Below are 21,129 nucleotides of genomic sequence, written 5' to 3' on the forward strand. Positions count from 1 at the left end.
ATTTCCAACATTGGACCGAATTGCAATGCCATAATAGTTTTGAAGTCTATCAATTTGATGGTCTGTAAGCTTGCCCTGACCCCCAAGGCCAGGGTTTTCTCGCTTCAGCTTACGTAGTGCGGAGCCAACACGCTTCTGTACGTGGCCTATGCACTCCTTTTTTTCAGCTGTTATGCCCATGTCCTCGTAAACATTCTCGACCCTAGCGAATTCTTTTGAGTCTCCATCTCCATAATACTCTGTGTAGCGAAGGTAACGCGTTTCTGTTGATCTCTTGAAAATGCGCTCAACACCTTCTGGCTCCATGGCAGGAGCCGAGCCTTTAAAGTTGGCCTTGCAGTTGACATGGTCAACTTTCCATTGTTGGTACTCTGGGCTTGCTTTGTCCAAATGCTCATGTAGCTGGTATTGCTTACATGATACCGTCAAAGCCTCAACATCAAGAACATTGCCAGTATCAATAGAAATGGCTGATACACAGCCATTTAGGGAAGAGTAGCCTTTCCTTTGCCACGTGCCATCAAAAGAAGCACCACACAGGTTTCGTACGCTTTTGAAAGAAAAATAATCCAGGACTTTCCAGGACTTTTCAAGGACTGTTTTATAAAAATTCAAGGACTCCCAAATAAACGTTTGAATTAAAAAAGGTAAATACAAGTACACACACCATGTGTCATTTTTTTATTTCTTGACCTATAAGCGTTTGTTTCCCAAGTAAAGTTTCAATAATAATAACAAAGTGTAATATATCTTCTACTTTTGTGGCATTGCACAAGAGTTTGATCTCAGTTTTCCAGTACGTATTCGTATCTAACATATGGTCTGTACATAATAGGGCAATGCTGGGTTCAAATTCGTAGTTTAGTAATAAATGCATGGCACAAGGACTCTTGTTAAAATAACACGACGTTTTCTTGGGCTCGTATGCAGACATAATTATATCGCGACGTATGCAAACATAATTGAACCTCATTTTCAAATCATCAATTTAATTTGTATTGTCATTTAGCCCGTTAAATCATCTGAGCCGTTCAGTTTCTTTCCTAAAGCGCTCGCCTGCCTTCCTCTCAACTAAAACCAGAAACATCGCCAAAGCCAGGCTGGGCGATTACCATAGGGAACACAGGTCAAGAATGTCAAACAATGGTTTGACAGATGAAAGCCCAAAACAAGGGATGTTTTGAAAACGTGTGCCCCGGTTCAAATGATTTTAGCCGCGAGAAAAGCTCAGACTATTTGGTATCAAATGGGTTGCTCTTTTAGATTTCGGCCTTGCGAGTGAGATCTGCAAGTTCATCTTCAACGTCCTTTAATGCCTTCTGCTTTTCTTTCGCGCATTTTCTGAGGGCATCAGACTGATGCATAATTTAAATTATTGAATAAGGCCTGGATCCATTTGGTTGGTACAATAAATAAATCTCAGTAGAGAGCAGGATCCTAGATCCCCCAATAATACCTTTGATCAGTCAACACAAAAGGTGTTTATGCTGGCTCCGCTTTTAGGCAGTGCTGAGCCTTTTCTTCTGCCTCATTTGCAAATTTGTCGGCATCAAACTGCAGCGATGCAATTTCGCAGGACAGCCGCATTCTTTTCTTCTCTAAATCCTCTTCTCTTTCTTTGCATTTTCGCTTGCGGTTTTCTTGGATGGTTTTCGCCTGGGCCTTTCTCTGCTCGTCAATATATTCAACATATCGCCGTCTTCCTTGACTTGCGGCGTCCAACAGCTGCTTACTAACCCCGAGCTTCTTCAGGCCTCCGATGTGCGTGATGTGATCATGGATGACTCGCTGGGTAGTGAAGCTTCTTTCTTGCAAGTTTTCCACCATCCCTTGGCGATTAACTGAGAAACCTCGTTCCACGGTAGCTTGACCATGTGATAAAACCAGAAGTACTTTGACAAGCTTCCAAAGCTTAGCTAGCGAACTCTGGGAAGCAATGTGCTGTGCAAGGAAGGTACCCAATCTGTCTTCCACAAAATTAAACTTCAGAAAGACTTTTTTCTGGGCGACTTTATTTTTGCGAATCTTTTAAAATCGCGAAATTAAAGTGACGCGAAAATCAAGTTTAATAATGTAAAAAAATATGCACAAAAAAAGAAAGCGATGCATTGTAAGAGAAAATAGGATACAAATAAAATCAATAAAATATAAATTTTATAAAAACAACGGGAACAACGCGGCAACCAACGGTCAATGTAAAAGGAAGTCGACATCATGTTTCTACTGACTATGCTACTCCATTTCAGCGCGGAAGTTGTTCTGTAAATCACTCATTTGCCGCAGTCGTTTTCAGGTTTCCCATTAGTGAAGAGCTTTATTACACGGTGCCGACAAGTTTTCTACGTGATAGCCTATCGCCGTTTAACACAGAAAAAAAACTGCCGCCGACGAAAAGCTTTTGGTAAAGTAGCCACTAAAAAGGCACCGTGTAAGTTGTTATTTTAGCATGCTCGGAAAGCAAGGCGGGGACTCTATGTTTTTTGTGTGCTTCACGTGAAAGGGATGGATTTTTTCTACAATGGACAATGGTTACCTCAACGGGTGTATTAGTACTTTTACTTTCAAATAACTAATGTTTTTACCAATCCGTTCGATAGTTTCCTTTATCAGGCCTCGTTCAAACTCCTCACAACTCAAACTCCAAACACGCGATCAAACGGCTACAACACGCATTAACTCTAATGTCGAATTTGAACATGTTCAAACACAGGTAGCCCATTTGTCCCTAATGATATTTACGGTAAAAATGGGGCGAACAAAATTAGTGAAAAAAAAAAAACTAGTTGAAAAGACGTGTGTAGTCTAGTGTTGTATTTATGTTTACTTTTTGCGTGTTCTCTGACCGTATTAAAGCGCCTTTTTCAAGATTCACGATTCGAATTCTTACCAGAACGAAGTTTCCCTGCTAGCAGAGGCTTATTTTATGATTCGTCGCGTGATATTTCTACGGAGGACGCCGTTTCGAATGCGGGCTTATTATCCCGCAGCGGATATACGTTTCATGCATGCGCTAGTCATTGTGGGCTCAAATAGTGGCCAGTAATTAATGAGCGGAGCATGCGCTCTGGATCTCGTCCACGATCGTGGACGGCGGTTTGATCAAACGAACTTGCGACCCATGGCAGAGGTATCTTTTCCTCGCGAACTCCAGCAAAGCGAAATACAGAGAAAAGAGGTCTCTGCTAGCAGGGAAGGACGAAGTGAAAGGTGGTCAAGTAATAAGCCAAAGACGCGGGGAGACTGGGTCGAATCGATCTCCTTCCTACAAAGCCGTTTTACAAGATATGGGAACAACCACATTCATGTGTTGCACACTTATTGTTTTACCTTTCGACCGCGTTTTGTTATGAATACGGCCCGGAGAGATATACTCTCAAGATATACTCTCAAGTCCTCAATGAATGATTTCACCATATCTTATAAAGCTGTTTTGTAGAAAGGATTTTTCTCCAAGACCGCAATACAAACTCTCTTGTGAAATCGCTCTTTTGGTGCAAAACGCCTCACGGCATTTCTTGAACTCTGAACTGGCTTATTTTGGACATAATTTTGTTTTTCGCCCTATGTTTACCGTTAAATATCATTATGGAAAGATAAAGAGCTTGGGCTACCTGTGGTTCACAATTAATCAGAGTGCGTAAGAGTGCAAACGGTCATGAGAGTTGGAACTCTCATCGCTCTCATCTCCGCAGTCACCAGCTTACTTCCGGTCGATAACGTAACAATCTGCGATGATTTTTAACTGAAAACGCGAAAAAAATATTTCAAAATTATAAAAGCAATGAGTCTATTGGAATTTTTTTCGAGGATATGAATGATATATTAGAGCGGATGGCCTGTTTAATATCGCGGATTCTATAGATTCGTTTTTAAGCCTAGGTGCATTGAGCATCCTAGATGTCAGCGTACGAGTTCTGCCTGCCTGTCTACCTGCGCGAACTTTAATGTGGTCTTTCTGTGCTTTTCGCAACACAGTAATCCTTGAATTATCTTTAAAATTCCGGTGTGGTAACTTCCGGTTAAAGCTTTAGTAAGTATAAAACGCCTTTTGCCTACCTGTGACCTCTATACTCAATGTAAAGCCGAAAAATATTTATAAGTCTTCCATGTGGACTTTGCGTGCGCGAAACAACAGAGACACGACACGGATAATTCAACAGATAGAAACAAACAGGAAAAGCTTTGTTAGCAGGGTACACCACGGGTTAAGCGTTACGGCTAAAAAGGCGAATTGCTCACCGAGGAGAACAACACCCACTTCAAGTATGCTCGTCAGTCGGGAACAGAGGAAAGTCTCGACTATGAACGAACGTTCATAGAGACGATTGAAGATGGAAGAAAACACCAGATGAGCGCTCACTTTTTTTTCTATTTCCTTTTCATTCATTCTTTCCTTTCTCCGTTTTCCTTGTACACAAGCAATACAATATGTCTTCCGGTATTAAATAGGATGATAACAAAGTCTCGGGTGACTTTATGCATGTTTCTAAGCGAAGTGTGATCAGGACATTAGTTCATCTTATTTCACAACCGATACAACTTGCTTCCGCCTCTCTGCGACGCGAGGAACAGTTCCAGGTTTACTATGAAGTCGCCGATTCTCTTCCCTAAAACACAGGAAATTGTCAAGACAATATAACACAAAGATTTCATGATTCATGATTGATTTCATGAAAAGAGCTAATAATACTTTCATCTATTTCAACTTTCTCATTGAATGAGTTCTGTAGGGTATGTAAAAGATATATCGACCAAACTACTTTAATAGATACTGTAGCGTTTCAATCCTGTTTCAACTTTCCGTTTTGTTTTTAGTACTTCTGGACAGCTGAAGATTTAGGGAGTGTCCATTGAATACCCCTGGGGGTAGGGGTGGGGGAGGGAGGGAGGGGGAAGATGTTAAGGAGGGAAGGAGAAGCTTTAAAAATTTTAACCTCCTAAGGGGGGGTTCCGATAAACAAAAAGGGGGCCCAAGGATGTCTCTGGATTGTTTTTATGAGTTTTACTAAAGTCTTACGGCCTGAAATGTCGTCTTGGGTCAAAAATTTTCCCCGTTCCGTATTTGAAGGGCGAAAGTTCAGAATAATCCCACTGCTTAAAATTTGTATTGCAGAAGAACATAGAACGTGCGTATGAGACCACATACTTCCGTCTTTCCGAATCCATGATCACTCTCTTTTCCTTCGCTGCCTTGAAGATCGCCTTGGGCACGTGACGATGCCTAGCAAAAAACAGGTCAAATTTAAAAATAAACAAGTGAACAAATGCAGCTGGGATGCGAAATTACACTGGGGGATACAACATGTTCGAGTCTAGGGCGCGTGCTGGAGGGCAACGGAACACTGCTTCTACACCTATTTCAATGAAGGTTGTCATTGCAAATGGCAAATGGCGATTGGCAAATGGAAGTTCTACGACCGAAAGTAACCATGCGTCTCGAGGAATATGGAAAAATCAAAACAATTATCCATTAAAGGTTACCAAACATTGCTGGACTTTATTGAACTCATTTAATTTTACGAATAATTAGTACCCATTAGCCATTTGCACCGACAACCTTTTGTGAAATAGGTGTATGTTCGAAATACGCGACTTGCACTGAGAAATCACGTGACTATTTAGGATAATAATAATAATAATAATCTTTATTGAGGAGAGCTTTTTCATTTAAAATGATTTTCAAAAAGGACCTCGACTTATAAATAATAACAGTAATCTATAAAAAATATATGGAAAAAAAAAATTAAGAAAAAAAATATATTGTTGATATATCGTTACATTAAAAAAAATACTATGATAAAAATACCTAGGTTAAAAATTGAGAAATACTACGTTTAAAAGTACAAATATTTGTGCATCTCTTAATGTCCTGGCTAAGTGAGTTAAAATCCTTGACTGCATGGTACTCAGTTCTTTGTTTGCCCCAGTTTCTTTTCACACTAGGGAGCCTAATATTACATTTGTTTCTGGTATTATAATTATGTTGATCTTCGAGTTTTAACAGATCCATTTCATGCTCTACGAGACCATTTAAACATTTAAAGACATATACACATCTTCTAAGAAAACGCCTCTTTTCTAGAGGTAACCACTTAAGTTTGGCTAAAGCGTCTGTTGCCGACGAGTACAGTGGTCTATCAAGTATTATTTTTGCAGCCTTGTTCTGGAGGATTTGTAAATTTGACATGATAGTGACATTATGCTTATCGCCCCAAACTAAATCAGCATATTCGAAAAGCGGCAGAACTAGACTATTATAATAAAGAAGTCTAGCTCTAAAAGGCAATAAATGCTTAATGCGCCTTAGAAGACCGAGTCTTTGGTTGATTTTGCCAGATAAATATTCAACATGCTCTGACCATGTCAAGTCGGAAGATATGAATACTCCAAGATATTTGAAATTACTCACATTAGATACATTGTAATTTGAAATCGACACAGAAAGTTTGATTTTACTCTCTAGTTTCCTGTTGCTGCCTAAGAGCATACATTTCGTCTTTTCCAAATTTAGTGTTAGCTTGTGATCGTCTATCCATTTAGCAACGGCCAAAAGATCTTGATTGAGGTTATCGCTCAACTGCTTAGAGGAAGAACCATAACAGTAGATCACAGTATCATCCGCATAAAGAGAGGCACAGCAGGACTCCAAAACATCGGGCAAGCTGTTTATGTAGATGACAAACAGCAACGGGCCCAAGATGCTTCCTTGGGGCACCCCGTGAGTGACTGGAAGTTCCTCGGACAATGAATTACCGCAACATGTGCGCTGTGTTCTGTTGGCCAGATAAGAACGGAACCATGCCAGGGGGTTTCCAGATAGACCGATCTCAGTTAATTTCTGCAACATGATTTCATGGTCCACTGTGTCAAAGGCCTTTGTTAGATCGATAAACACGGCCCCACACAGCTTACCCTGTTCCATATTCAACAGAACCTCGTCAACAAATGATGACAGCGCAGATACCGTAGATAGACCCTTTCTGAAACCAAACTGCTTGCTCGAGAGTAAACCGTTGGAGACCAAAAATTGATACAATTGTGAGTGTATTGCTCTTTCTAGGATCTTGCTAAGTGTAGGTAGAATAGAAATCGGTCTGTAGTTGGATGCATTTGTCCGTTCGCCTGACTTAAACAATGCTGTAATTTTTGAACACTTCCACAGCTTCGGGAATTTACCTGAGCGAATCGATAAATTTAACATGTTGGTAATAGAAGGAGCGATTGTGCGAGCAGAGTTCTTTAACAATCTAGCACTGATTTTATCCAGCCCAATGGCTTTGTTAACTTTCAGTGATAAAAGCTGCTCGAGCACAAAAGATTCGATTAGTTCAATCAGTTGGAATTGGCACGTTTGATTTGAAACCGAGCTCTGATTTGATTTGCATGTGGTGAACTTGTCAGCCAGGCGTTGTCCAATGGAAGCAAAAAAGCAGTTCATTGCAGTCGCAATAGAACTAGGCGTTATGTGTTGAATATTATCAGTAATGATGCATTGAATAGATTCCGAAGTTGATTTACGATTACAAGCTTCATTTACTGCTTTCCAGATTTTACCGGAGTCCCCTTTCGATTCCTCGATCATATCGCAATAATACTTCGACTTTGAAGATTTCACCAGTTTGTTAACCTTGTTCCGCAAATTTCTGTATGTTTTCCAATGGCGCTCTGTGTTTAATTTCCGCGCTATCCGGTGAGCGATGTCGCGTTCTTTCATTGATTCACTGATTTGATTATTCATCCAAGGAATTGGTGTTCCCTTGACACGCTGCCGTTTGATTGGTGCGTGGTCATCCGCAACTTCCAAAAACAATTGATTCCAAGTCAACAAGGCGTCATCAATATCATCCATACTATTAACTATGTGCCAGGGGACATTCCTTAGATCATCATTAAATGAATCAGCGTCAAAATTCTTATAAGAACGATATTCAAGCATTCTTGGTTTAGCTTTAGTAAAAACGCCTGCCTTGATGACGCAAAAAACCAAGTAGTGATCGCTGAGGGGAACCGGTACAACGCCCGAATTTGCGATACGATGCTCTTTATTGACAAAGATCAAGTCAATAAGGGTCCGGGAGGTGTCAGTTATACGCGTCGGCTCCTTCACCAACTGAGTGAAATGGAATGTGCGTGCAAAATTAAGCAGTTTTTGCTTATCACTTTTCGGTAATTTTGAATTTGGCATCAAATTTGCATTTAGGTCTCCTAAAATGACGACGTCCGAGTTATCTAGGTCAATAGCTGGCATACTATCTTGGAGAGATGAAATGAACGATGTTAAGTCAGCATCTGGTGCTCTATATGCGCTGCAAATGAGTGTTGGCTTGCATTTTTCACGGATCAATTCAATCCATAAACATTCCTGACCACCAGTGTTGATATCATTTCGCAATCGAAAAGCCAAATCATCCCTCACAAAAGTAGCAACTCCACCATATCCCTCTTTAGTTCCAGATCGATCTCGCCTAGCACAAACAAAACCAGGAAGATTAATTTCTGCATCGGCTGTTTGGCTATCCAACCATGTCTCGGATAAAGTTAGAACGTCTATTGTTCTGCTGTCAATTCCTTCAAGGCGCAGAGAGTCCGTCTTGTTAATGAGACTCCGAATATTCAAGTGAGCAATCTTGAGACCTCGGGTGTTTTTGATATCATTTAAAGCCAGGTAGCCAGGATTTGACTCAATATCACCAGCCAGGGCAATAAGGGCCAGGGCAAAGCAGGCACGATGAAAGAGCTTACAAAACATTACGCATTTAAGCGGTCCATTGAGCTCTTTAACTTTGGTCGAGGTCTTCTGATGGAATGAAGTACTTGCAATTACAGCCCTGCAACTTGTCTGTGATATAAAATAAATGTCTCTGTCGTTGAGAAGAGTGTTCTCCCTTACATAAGAAGGCTTGTCACTATTGAAAACCATATATATACAGAGAAACAGACACAAATTTGTAGAGAGCCTAAAATTGCGTCCGACCGCCATGCCTGATTGCCGATACATCTCTGTCGAGGATGGCAAACTCGCACGCGCTCCGCCTTTTGGCGGCAAAATAACAACAACAAAACGCAACTTATTAAGTGCTTACCGTACGAATCAGCCAGAATGTTTTTTTGTAAAAAAGGGCGTATTTTTTAAGGTTTTTGAATTTTTTCGCCGCTTTCTGTCTTGACGGCCGCAAATATTCCTGTGGTACATTGGCTCGAATTTGAAACTCAAAGCGTCACGTGATTACTTAGGGCAAACAGCCTATTACTGCAGCTCTCATGATGTGGGAGCATCCTCGGTGACCCAGGGCGTCGCGTAGATCGGGCACACAGGGAGCGCGCGAGAAAAAAAAATCGGAGATCAACGGAAACTAGCTCATGTCAGAACCGGGAATACAACCTCGTACCCAGACGTGAGGAGTCCAGGCGGCACAGAGCAACTAGGTCTTGCTCTTAGTTGTTTGTCAATACACTATATAATACTTAATTGGTATATAAAACTGGGAACCTTGCAATAACAAGCGATTTGATTGGTTGAGAAACTCAGGATAAGATGCAATATACACCTTCTAGGAGGTGGATATTTTCCTGCACCCCGAAATGAAGCAAAATGGCGGGTGAAATAACCGATTTGCAAGTGTTTCCGAAAAGAAAATGGCTCTAAAGCTCGTTTTATATTATATTTCGCCACCATCCACCTCAATGGAAATGGTATATTGTTAAATATACACTTAATCCTGTATGCTTGAAAAATATCAGGGAAAAAATATTTTAACTTCCGTATTTACGCATATAACAAGTAAATAGCTCGGCTACTGTACCTTCGGATGCGGCTTATTTGTGGGTGGAATTTAAATCTTTCTCTCAGACGTGCACTGTATGTAAATGCCGCTTTTTCTCTTGGGGCAAGCTGGAAACAAGGCAAAACCTTTTAAGTAAAAGAGATTTTGACACGCAAATACATATAAACTTTAAAATAAAATCCATCTATACAGAAACTTGTGTTTGGAAAAAAATAAAAGGCAACACTTTTTGATTTTCAGTTTTGCCTCTTACGTAAAAATACAATGCAAAAAAAAAATCGAAAGAGACATTAGATTTTTCAAAGAATTGATATTACATCAAAATGTACTATCACTTAGCTTTGATGCTCAGACAAAGAACCTCTTTGGGGAAATTTTGAGAATCAAATCACTTCCAGTATATTTATAATTTTATTTAACAGCATCATAATCATCAAGATATGTTGTTTTAATGGAAAGTAATCATAGTTTAGTTATGGATATTTTTTGGACTCCTGTATTGTAAACAAAGGATAACAAAGGAGTGGCTAACATTCTTTAGAAGCAGGCCCACAATCCTCAAGGGAATGATATATTTGTTATATGTATATATTTTTTTTTTACTTTCTTACCGTTCCTAGCTTTTTGGAAGCTTCTGCTTTCCATATTCTATGAAAGAAAGTCACATGTATCAATATTCTTGCAACATTCTGAACCGCCATGCAGCAGCATGAAGCTCGGCATGAAAATGCGCTTATCTAAGTCAATTAACCAGGAGCAACATTCAGGGGGGCACCCAGGATTCACTGGGGGGGAGGGTCAAGCATATCAGGCAAATTCTCAGCAGCTGGAGTTTTATTACTTTAAGGCGTTAACCTATGAACTCAATTGCTCAGTTGTAAATAAAAAAACAAATACATCAATTTATCTATCCATCTATGGAAAATGGATGGTATTTGACAATCCTTCAATAAGAAATGACCCAATTTTTGGTGGCCAGGGGGAGCTCCCCCCCCCCCTGAGTGTGCCCTACGTACCCTAAAGGGTACGTGCCTGACCCTGGCCTTAGTTTTGGATGCGTGTGTTTTGCCATGAGCTCTTTACCTGATATTTGTCTCATCACTGCCAGACAACACATATTGGGAGTCAGCACTGAATCGGACACAGAATACTCTCTGCATGCGGCGGGTGTGGTACACTTCCCTAAAATGATAATCAAAAGAGGGTTTGATTGCTTGAATTGCATCTGTGTCAGGCTACTAACAGGTATTTTTTTCCAGGATTCCTGTATTCATTTATTAAATTAATTTTTTTTAGGAAAGGCAGACTGGACTAGGCCAACCCAAAGAGGGACGTGGTTAAGATACATACCTGTAAGTGAAAAAGTGAACATAAGTGAAAAAAATCAAAACATTTAAATGTGTATTATGCAGAAAAAACTAATAATAGGGGACTAACAATAGGGGATGAAATAAGACGCTAGGAGATTACATGACCTTTTGGATGGAAAATTCAAAACACAAAACACCTGTCATGACTGAAAAATGTTACACTCAAAAAAAGGCAGAGAATACCTTGAAGTACTTAGTAACAAATAGCAAACAAAATCTAAAATGCTACTTTTTGTAAGGAGTCATTGAGATTTGCAGCTTTCATACCAGCATTTATTTGTAGACTTATCAAGGGGAAAAAAACTGAAAAAGCCGAGATTTTTGGGGTATGCATTTTGGCCTTGTGGTATTGGTGTAAAAATAGGAAAAATCAGTCTAAAATGGAAGGAACTGACACAATTGCATTGCCTTCTGACTTCATTTTTCCGTCGTACCTACTGTTGTGCGACACTTTGGTTACACACATACCTGCTGTGCCCTTTGTCTCGAGGAAAGATTCTTATGCTTTTATCAAAGCTTCCCGTCACAAACTCCTGACCGGTAGGAGCATAATCCACATCCAGCACCGCCGACACATGGTCCATGTGAACGTTAACAGCTTGATCAAGTCGCCGCATGTCATATGTGTATAAGTTAGAGTCCTCATTTGCGGCAGTAAACATGTAAGCTTCTATAGGGTTCCATGCTATTGTGTTTGAGCGCATCTCCATGACAAGTTTACGCAAAGGGGTGGAGCCACGCATGTCGTAGAGAACAATGCTGCGATCAGATGCTGTGCTTGCTAGAATATGTGTCTGAAAGAAGTAAGTAAATTAAGAACAAGCTTCTAAAGAAATACAAATCTGAAATAAGGAGTGACCACCGGCAATAAGGTGGATGTGCCATCAGTCTGTTACACCGGCCAACCAATCCAAGCTTTTGAGAAAAAATCTAAACTACTGTGTAACCGAACAATTGAAATTAGCTGCACACGGGCTTACGTAGCCTATAGGCCAGCAGTCACTGGACTGCAAAAAATATTTGCATAATGAGGAAAAAAATCAAATGTTTACGTAGTTTTATATGTATGATGAGGAGAAAAATAAAATATTCTAATCATGGTAGTCTACAGATGATTTCCAAACATATTGTTATGTCGTTCAGTGCCACGCGACGACTGAAGTCCCATTTCAGATCGAGGATGACAGAGGATCGTATAATATTCTCAAAAGTCTGACACAGTCTGACGCCAATTTCAAACCCAAAAGCGGGAGCTATAAAAGCTTCACGGGGTTGCGGGATGAGGGGCCACGCCCTCATTCAGCTTTTGAATGCTTTGTTTGCAACTTGTTAAAAACCTGCGTACGTCCCTGGCACATATGTGCCTTTAAAAATTGGACAAATTTTGAGCCCTGAATATGATACAAAAATAGATAATATAACAATAGGCTCTTTGTTTATTTACATAGTTACAGGTGACCTATATGCTAAGGTTTACTTGTATATAAGCATGGCACAGGAGGATCTGTGAGATATATTTTTAGGCTTGAACTAACCATCCTCAGTATGATTTTTAGTAAGAATATTCTGACTGAATAAGGGACATAAACACTTACCTCAACAGGATTGAACTTAACGCTGTGAATGGTGTCGACGCCCCAGGTGAAGCTCCTTACCGGCTCTGCCCTCCCCTCATCCCAAATATCCACTTGCTCTCCGCATGTGGCAAAGGTCTTGTCTTTCCAGTGATGATCAATGCCATGAAACATAGTCTGCCAAAATAGTAAACACATAAACAACGACAGCAATCCATCTTTTTGGATACAATTTACAGAATTATCAGGTTGGCTTTTCATATTGCTAGAACAAAGTTCTTGCTTCAATTTTACATCCAGTAAACTTCCTACTATCTATTCAGAAAATGGAGAGAATTCCAGGGGATCAAAGAGAAGTGTAAGGAATGAGGGGGGGGGGGGCTGAGGTTTGTTTGAGGCAAAACCATTTCGCTTGGTTTCATTTGTGACGCTCAGAGAAGTTCGAGGCAGAAGGAGAGGGTATTGAGGTTTGCTTGAGGCAAAATCTCCTTTTCCTGGTTTCATTTATGAGTGGATTAGCAGGAGACTGGGAATATGAGAAAAAGATTTCTTAGGCAAACATACCTTGCCTAGAATAGTTTGTAAGGGTTCTAGTTTTGTCGTTGTCCCATCAAGTGCATTTGACATACTCCATTGTTTAACAATTTTATCATCACCAACCTATAAAAACAAACACATTTAGTGGCACATAAATATAAAAAAACAAGGGGAAGACAAAGTGGATTTCTTGTATATATATAATGAAACAATATAACCAATATTATTCAACCAAATATTTTGCTGTTTGGACAGAATACTTGGTGGATTTTTGTTATACAGAGAGTATAGTATGTTTAAACAAGAAAGGGCACTATAAAAGGGACTTGCCTCAGGCAAGCTGTCATTTATCATTTGACTTAACTAAGTGCAGAGCTCTATAGGGAGAAGCCACAAAGCTATAATAGCGATAAAAATTGGCCAATTTGTAAGAAAGAAAAACTACTAGCAGCACAATTAGTAATGAACAGCTCATAACTTTATCAAGATACTAGATTTATTCCATACCTGTCAACTCTCCTGCATAAGGCGGGAGTCTTAAGATTTTGGACATCTTCTTCCGCTCTACCGCATGGAGCACAAATCTCCCGCTTTTTATCGCTTCCGAAAAATTATTCTATAGAAAATCAACATTTTGCCTATTTCCTTTCAAAACAATAAAAGCAATAATTTCCTTAAGGAGCACAATTTATCTAACACCACTGTGAGATCTATAAGTGGATTTGTGCTGCAACAGCTTTCTATACCGCAAATGCCTGCGAAGGTATAAGCCTTGAGATTTTTAGTGGTTGACAGGTATGTTATTTTCAAAAACTAAAGAGTACTTACAGATATAAAAGACTGCCCTGTATGATCTACACACAATCCGCGAACAAAGCCTTTGTGTGCCGTAATAGTGCGAAGACAGTCTTTTGTGGGGAGATTCCATAGCTTTACCTGACAAAAAAATTACCATTAAATTATTCACAGTGTAGGACCTGGATTTCAAAAAGAATGGATTTTTCATTTGTGAATCTAAAATGCAGTCCCCCCACTTTTGTGATGTCGTTAGCATAGAATATCAACTTCTTGGAGAAAAGATATCTGAATGTTGGAAATAGGGCTCCACATTTAGCAATGAAAGCAAACGATACACCCTAAAAAAACACACTTTATTTGTAAAAACAGACAAAAGTTGATCAACTCACAAGGATAAACCATTGGGCAGCCTGTGGTCACAGCACAAAAAAATTGAGTATGACTTTCAAATTCAACCCATCAGGCATTATATTTTATATTTTGCTCACCTCCCCATCACAAGAGCCAGATAGCAGCACGGATAAGCTCCTCGGATGCCTCGAGAGGCAATTCACTCCATCTGTGTGCCCGTCCAAAGCACCAATAAATGGCTTGGCAAAGACTCTTTCGAGTTTGGTGGCGTTCAAAGCTCGTGTGTACTCTCTAGGAGCTTCAAACGGGTGCAACGAAGGGTCTAGATTCCTCTGCTGTCTATGGATGTCGGATTTTAGCTCCCTTATGTGATCTTCGGGATTTCTAGAGAGTATTTTTACCTTCATTTTAGAAGCTATTTTGCTTGAGATACACGTGAGATGAGCCTGCGGATTTTTGCTCAGTTGTAAGCGCAACAAGCAGAGCCTCGCATAGGTGAGTCGCCATGGTTACACCCTCGCGCTATTATTTCCAAAATGGCGCGGAGTTGACGAAGAAGAAGATGTAGTCTTCAAAAGACTTTCGTTTTCTTGGTTTTTATTACTGCGATCGTCGAGATACGGACTTTATTAGACGTAGAAAAGCTTCAATAAGACATGGTAAGTTGATAGAAGTATCTTTAAGCTCATTTTTAAGCGGTGTTTATACATGATTGTTTATCATTTTGTTGTTGTTGGTTTTGCTCGAGCAATTCAGTTCTTGTGTTATTAGGCTAGCGGTTCGAACGTGAAGCTACCTCAGCTTGAAGCAAGCTCAGGGGATAGATCCACTGGGGAACGTTTTCAAGCCCGCAACAGAACACAGTTGAACAAGAAAGAAATACAAAAGCTCCCTCCTCACCAGAGAAGTCGATATCTTGCAGTGAGTTTTGCTAATAGATTGATTCATTTTATCCCGGGACGATTCATGTTAGCGAATCGTCATGCCTCTCAACCATATCATTTTGAATTTGTGGGAACAAGATAATCCCTGCAACTGGAGATTAATTTAAACCTATTTTAACACATTGACCCCTCAACCGGCCTGTACCGGCTTTGGGAAGTACCCACAACCCAAAAAATTCATAAATGCAAATAAACACAACAAGATGAAGATACTCAGGCATCAGTCTAAGGGATAAATGGTCTTGCAGATATGCATCCAACCAAGGTGTTGGCATCTACTCTTAACCCAAATAATAGCACAGGTTCTTTGACAAATCTCAAATCGAACAAGGAGAGAAAAGCAGAATCACCCCTCTCAATAAAACGCTCAAAATACCACACAAGGGAGAGAGATCAGCAAACACAGCTCAAGACACAAATAGATACCTTTATTCTGATCCTCCATGTACATTTCCATGGCCTCAAAACACAATGTCCACTCCTTGAAGGATTGTACAACCACGAAGATGTCTTTACGTATTGCAAAGCATTCTGGGAGATCCAGGGGAAAATTCACGAGGGGAGGGCCAGTCAACACTCCTCTCCCCAAAGTCAGATGGTTTTTTATAAGTCTTTTCACCCCGAAGCCAAACAAATCAATTCCAGGTCATTACAGGCCCAGAATAGCAGTGTAAACAATTTTGCAATCAATTTGGTTTCAGAAAAGACAGCATTTAGGAGAGCTGTGGTGATTCATTAGAAAATTATTTTCTCATCCAGGCAAAGCCAAACAAGAAAAAATCATCATGAATCCACCTTTGCTTGCAAATATCCATAAGCAAAACACTCAATTATGCACCAAAAGACTTCATGATGTCCTAAGACACTCTCCTAATATTCTCATAGCTGTATTTTTGATGAAAAATACAAGCAACCATCAACTTGTGCTGGCTTCAGAACAACGACGAGGGATTAAAAGTGGGGACCGCAAAGCACTGTTGGAAAGCTTGGATACCGCTGACTAGGTGCAGCTGTGTTTGACTTTGACAGGCTGTATAAAACTCAGAATAGGGGGGGAGGTATCTGTTTTCAGTCTGTTTTTTGTAAATTCAGCTAAAAAAAAAGCCAGGAGTCAATGGGTTAATAGACATGAAAAAGACATGATATTGTACTATGTATACATGTACAGTATAAAACTGTTTCCCCTACACAATCTTGAAATATGGATAAAACTGTTTATTTGGTTGATTTCTTTTCTCAAACACAAGGATGTTTAAGTCAAAAGTGGTAGATTCCTTGAGTCAAGTGTGACTTGACTTATAGCTGGGAAATTGGGAAACTAATATAATAATTTTTTTTTTTTTAACTGAGAAAAATGATGTTGCCATGACAGACCACATCATGCGTACAGGGGTCTTGACCGATCAGTAGATCCAACAACATGACAATATTGTTTTGTTTTTATTTTTAAAAATACATCTTTCCCTGTATTATTTGATCTTTTACAAATAGAATGTTTTAGTTTACTGCAGATTTAATTCACTACTAAAGATGATATCTCATTTGTATAGGGTTTCATATTTACACACGTCAAGCAAATCATATTAATGTAAGGTTCTTCACCCTGAGCACGACGCTGATTTTATATCAACAAACAGGATGTATGATATATGATGATATACCTTTTTCTAATAATTGTAATGCTTTCCTAGTATGAATCCCCCGCTAAGGAGGTGGCAGAGTCCATGTCTGCTGCTAGAAAGAGACTCAAGGAACTCAAAAAACAGATGAAAAAGTGAGTGTTTTAGACAGTTCTTTTGTTCCACAGATTTATGTAGCTAAAACTGAAGTTCAATAAAAATAATTTTTTTTAACTTTAATATTTTTACTGCATTTTTGTCTAAAAAATGGAGTTAAAAGCTAAAAAAATGTGACTTTACATAAGCTGAATAGAGCTTAGACCTATGCATGGATGCATTAAACTAACTTTATTAGAGCTACCAATTTTTCATCTGATATATTACAACCTGTGTGAAATGTTGTTGCTGATCATTTTTTTTTTTCAGAGAAACTAAGCCCCCAGCATTAGAGACCATCACTGAGCAAGACAAACACGTCAAACTGATAGGACAGTTGAAGTAAGCAAAGACACTATTGAAAAGAATGCATTTTGTAATATTATAAAACAAGAAATAGAAGTTATCCTTTCTATTTTGGCGGCACTCTTCATTATTGTGCCTTTCTTTGCCCTCCCTGCATATGTTTTTATAATTGTGAAGAGGGCAAACAACACTGAAGAGAGTGAAAGCTGAACGCTCTATGTTGTGGAGCAGGCTATTGCAAAAACGTACAGAAAAAGGAAAAGAAAGAAACGATACAACAATGAATTCTCTCTTACTGTATTTGTTGTGCAATTAAATTATTTGAAACATTTCTCCATCATGTCTTCTTGTGCCTTAATTTTCTCAGGTTTTATTAATGTTGCACATATGATAAATACTGTATATCCTAAGATTCAAACTCATGTGTTCCTTATCATGAAAATGGAAAAGAACGCAGTAAAATGATTAGAGAAGTTTGGCTTAACATTTCAATCTTCATTTTTTCTAGGGCTGCTGAGGCCAGGAATAGAATCCGGCTGATGAGGCTGAGATATGAGCATAATAGGGTAGGTATCAACTATATGTTACATAAATGTAATGGAATAAATAATGTATGAAATAAATTGATATAATCTGGCTGTTAAGACTTAGATATGAGCATAATAGAGTGAGCACTAACCAGATCTATGAGGCAGGCTCATCATTAACTATTATTTATTAATCTCGCAAGAATGCCAGTTGACAAAAAAAAGATATGCCCAAAAATGGTGTCCTTGTATTAAACATATTTAGTTAGAAAATGTATGGATATAGCTTTCCATAAGACTGTTGCAATTAGTCGGGTTTCCATAGGTCTGTATCTGTTAAGCTATTACATGTTTGTCTCAGTAGGAAACAAATGTTCCTGAGAAATCACTCAACCTCGATCCCCCTCCACCTAAGGAAATATCATTGCTACGCCCCTGCATATCATTTATTATATTTGTTTCTTATTGAAAATGCTTAAAGAATGTTAAACAACCATTCTTGTATTATTGTTTATAATTGAATATACAACATTCATAAACAAGAAAACTTGAAAATATAATCTATGAATAAAGTCTGATACGTTATTGCCTTGATTGAAAATATCTTTGTTACTCCCAATTGAGTTAGCCTATAGAAATGGATAATGCTTTGTGTGAGCGCTGAGTGGGAGCATAAAATGATCTGAAAGAATTGCTCATTTTTTTCCAGGCTTCTGAAGTGAACCACCTGATATCATGCCAGCCAACAGCTCTCAAGGCTGTCCGCCTTCAGAGTTTAGTCCCCCCTGAGACAGACCCTATCAAGATAAGGGACCTTCTAGGGAAAGGCGAGGTAGGTTTCACCCAATCAGACCCCATCAAGATATGGGGCCTACTAGGGAAGAACAGGGTCCTTTAGCTGGGTGGTGAAGAGGATTTTCTTGATTCCTGATTGGCCCTAAATTAAATTCGTGATTCATGAAAAGTCTAAAAATAAATTGGTGAATTGTGATCGGGTATTCTATCGTGATCCATGAGTGAGGTATTTTTACTTTCGTAACTTGTAATTTCGCATGGCTAAATTTCGTGAAAGGTGACGGAAGTCGCTTAGGATAATTAAACCACGAAATTTGTGTAATGAGAGCGACTGCAAAACAGTGCTCAACTTGACAGGAGCTGTAGTACACACTCTGCATCGATTTTAATGGTTTTTTTGCGTCTCGATTCAAACATTTATACGTTGAAGTGAACATTTATGTTATTGTGTGTTAGTTTAACTGAAAAGTGAATCAACCGCAGCGTTGTATTGTTGATGTGTTGATGTATATTAAATCATATATTCATGAACGAAGCAAAAGTTAAAACCGTGATTCGTGAAAGCTTCTTTTTTTTTATTCGTGATTCGTGAAAGCCTGAAAAATAATGTGATGTGATATGATTTGTGATGTGCACCCCCTCTTCACCACCCTGGTTAGGTACCACCCCATCAGACCCCATCAAGATATGGGACCTACTAGAGGGTGGGGTACTGTAGGTATGTACCACCCCATAAAGATATGGGACCTACTAGAGGGTGTGGTACTGTAGGTATGGACCACCTCATCAGACCCCATCAAGATATGGGACCTGCTATAGGATGGGGGTACTTTAGGTATGTACCACCCCATCAGACCCCATCAAGACATGGGACCTACTAGAGGGTGTGGTACTGTAGGTATGTACCACCCCATCAGACCCCATCAAGATATGGGACCTGCTATAGGGTGGGGTACTGTAGGTATGTACCACTCCATCAGACCCCATCAATATATGGGACCTACTAGAGGGTGGGGTACTGTAGGTATGTACCACCCCATCAGACCCCATCAAGATATGGGACCTGCTATAGGGTGGGGTACTGTAGGTATGTACCACCCCATCAGACCCCATCAAGATATGGGACCTACTAGAGGGTGTGGTACTGTAGGTATGTACCACCCCATCAGACCCCATCAAGATATGGGACCTGCTATAGGGTGGGGTACTGTAGGTATGTACCACCCCATCAGACCCCATCAAAATATGGGACCTACTAGAGGGTGGGGTACTGTAGGTATGTACCACCCCATCAGACCCCATCAAGATATGGGACCTACTAGAGGGTGGGGTACTGTATGTATGTACCACCCCATCAGACCCCATCAAAATTTGGGACCCACACTAAATTGACCTGCTTAGAGGGCTGCAAGAGATCCGCTATGGACGCTGGCCATTGACCTAATCTTCAGAGACAGTGCTAACACAATAACGATTATGATATAATACAGAGAAAAAAGTCAACTTGCAATAAATACAAAACATTGAATGCGCCACTGATTATGTCTTATAGAGGTATCGAGTCAACGCTCTCCTTGAAGATGAAGTTGGACTTGAAACAGCACGAATAATATCCTAATAGAATAATATCCTAACAGTTATAGGATATTATTACTGCATGGTGGGTGATCTGATCCGTGCACATATGGTTGTCGTGCTAATGCAAAATAGTATTACACCATTTATTTACCCCCATGTAAAAGATGAGATGAGATAAATATCTAACTTACTTTGTAAAGCTTGTTAGGATTATTTGTAAATATTATTAATAAATGGATAAGCAGCGAAGATGTGGTATTCTATGATTGGATTGTCAAACTGGACTATGATCTTGGATAAAAAACAGACGTGCGCGAACAATAGAATCACGAAAAAACAATTAATGGTGTAAATCTGCATTTTATTTAGCTCACATTGCAGGTCCGTACCCAGTATTTTCTTGGGGGGTGCGAAATCCGAAAAGTGGACCTAATTTTTCCGGAGGGGGGGGGGGAAGAGGGAATAAGGTCTTTATCTCTGATAAAAATCTGACCACCCCCGAAAGAACAAAAAGTAGTTTTTTTATACCTTTACAGTATCTCCACGGGACATTCATTTTCGGATTTGGCTACATACTAGAGTGATCTAGCTTATGCTTTATAGTTTTGGCTTCAAACAGAACGTCCATTGGGAACCGAAAGTGGACCTTCGGCAGTTGTGGGAGTTATAAGTTGTGACGTATATGGTCGACGTCAATACACATGGAAACAAGGAGTAAATTTTCTTAAAGTTTAAAATAGTTGTTTCAGTAGACTGCTATTAGAAAACCTGTACTAAATGATTCCGTAT

At 39.5% G+C, this 21,129-nt stretch overlaps 2 protein-coding genes and 1 long non-coding RNA gene across 5 annotated transcripts in view; 2 read left to right on the top strand and 1 right to left on the bottom strand.

Moving 5' to 3' along the window:
• LOC116619498 overlaps window positions 1-11,516 on the top strand; it is a 16,528-nt gene extending 5,012 nt beyond the window's left edge. For both annotated transcript variants that reach the window (XR_007314217.1, XR_004296711.2), the window contains one exon: window positions 11,082-11,516. This is a non-coding gene — a long non-coding RNA (uncharacterized LOC116619498). The remainder of the gene's footprint in view (window positions 1-11,081) is intronic.
• On the bottom strand, window positions 3,429-14,875 carry LOC5514746 (DDB1- and CUL4-associated factor 13). Of its 2 annotated transcripts, XR_007314216.1 has the most exons (11): window positions 14,553-14,875; window positions 14,095-14,202; window positions 13,294-13,389; window positions 12,751-12,906; window positions 11,624-11,949; window positions 10,869-10,967; window positions 10,397-10,433; window positions 9,804-9,892; window positions 5,147-5,221; window positions 4,240-4,607; window positions 3,429-3,742 (listed from the first exon to the last, which is right to left on the bottom strand). XR_007314216.1 is itself a non-coding variant. In XM_001634870.3 (10 exons), the coding sequence occupies exons 1-10, from the start codon at window positions 14,820-14,822 to the stop codon at window positions 4,520-4,522; spliced, it is 1,344 nt and encodes a 447-aa protein (XP_001634920.2). In that variant the 5' UTR covers window positions 14,823-14,875; the 3' UTR covers window positions 3,429-4,519. The 2 variants fall into 2 exon arrangements, 1 of the variants encoding a protein (XP_001634920.2); XM_001634870.3 differs by having other exon boundaries at window positions 3,429-4,607.
• Window positions 14,876-14,901: 26 nt separating this feature from the next.
• Window positions 14,902-20,589, top strand: LOC5514747 (protein LKAAEAR1). Its single transcript, XM_001634829.3, has 7 exons — window positions 14,902-15,074; window positions 15,187-15,336; window positions 17,051-17,133; window positions 17,405-17,476; window positions 17,949-18,006; window positions 18,677-18,799; window positions 20,315-20,589. The coding sequence occupies exons 1-7, from the start codon at window positions 15,072-15,074 to the stop codon at window positions 20,378-20,380; spliced, it is 555 nt and encodes a 184-aa protein (XP_001634879.2). The 5' UTR covers window positions 14,902-15,071; the 3' UTR covers window positions 20,381-20,589.
• The last annotated feature ends 540 nt before the right edge of the window (window positions 20,590-21,129 follow it).

This window comes from Nematostella vectensis, chromosome 11 (assembly GCF_932526225.1).
Source record: "Nematostella vectensis chromosome 11, jaNemVect1.1, whole genome shotgun sequence".
Lineage (NCBI taxonomy): Eukaryota > Metazoa > Cnidaria > Anthozoa > Actiniaria > Edwardsiidae > Nematostella > Nematostella vectensis.

Excerpts from the sequence above, each read along its gene's own strand:
- LOC5514746 (XM_001634870.3), bottom strand. The coding sequence starts at position 14,822 with ATGAAGGTAAAAATACTCTCTAGAAATCCCGAAGATCACATAAGGGAG. Across the intron at positions 13,390-14,094 it reads CAGGGCAGTCTTTTATATCT|GTTGGTGATGATAAAATTGT; the intron begins GTAAGTACTCTT and ends TTGTTTTTATAG. Across the intron at positions 10,434-10,868 it reads AGTGATGAGACAAATATCAG|AATATGGAAAGCAGAAGCTT; the intron begins GTAAAGAGCTCA and ends TTTCTTTCATAG.
- LOC5514747 (XM_001634829.3), top strand. Across the intron at positions 15,337-17,050 it reads AGAGAAGTCGATATCTTGCA|TATGAATCCCCCGCTAAGGA; the intron begins GTGAGTTTTGCT and ends ATGCTTTCCTAG. Across the intron at positions 17,477-17,948 it reads AAACTGATAGGACAGTTGAA|GGCTGCTGAGGCCAGGAATA; the intron begins GTAAGCAAAGAC and ends CATTTTTTCTAG.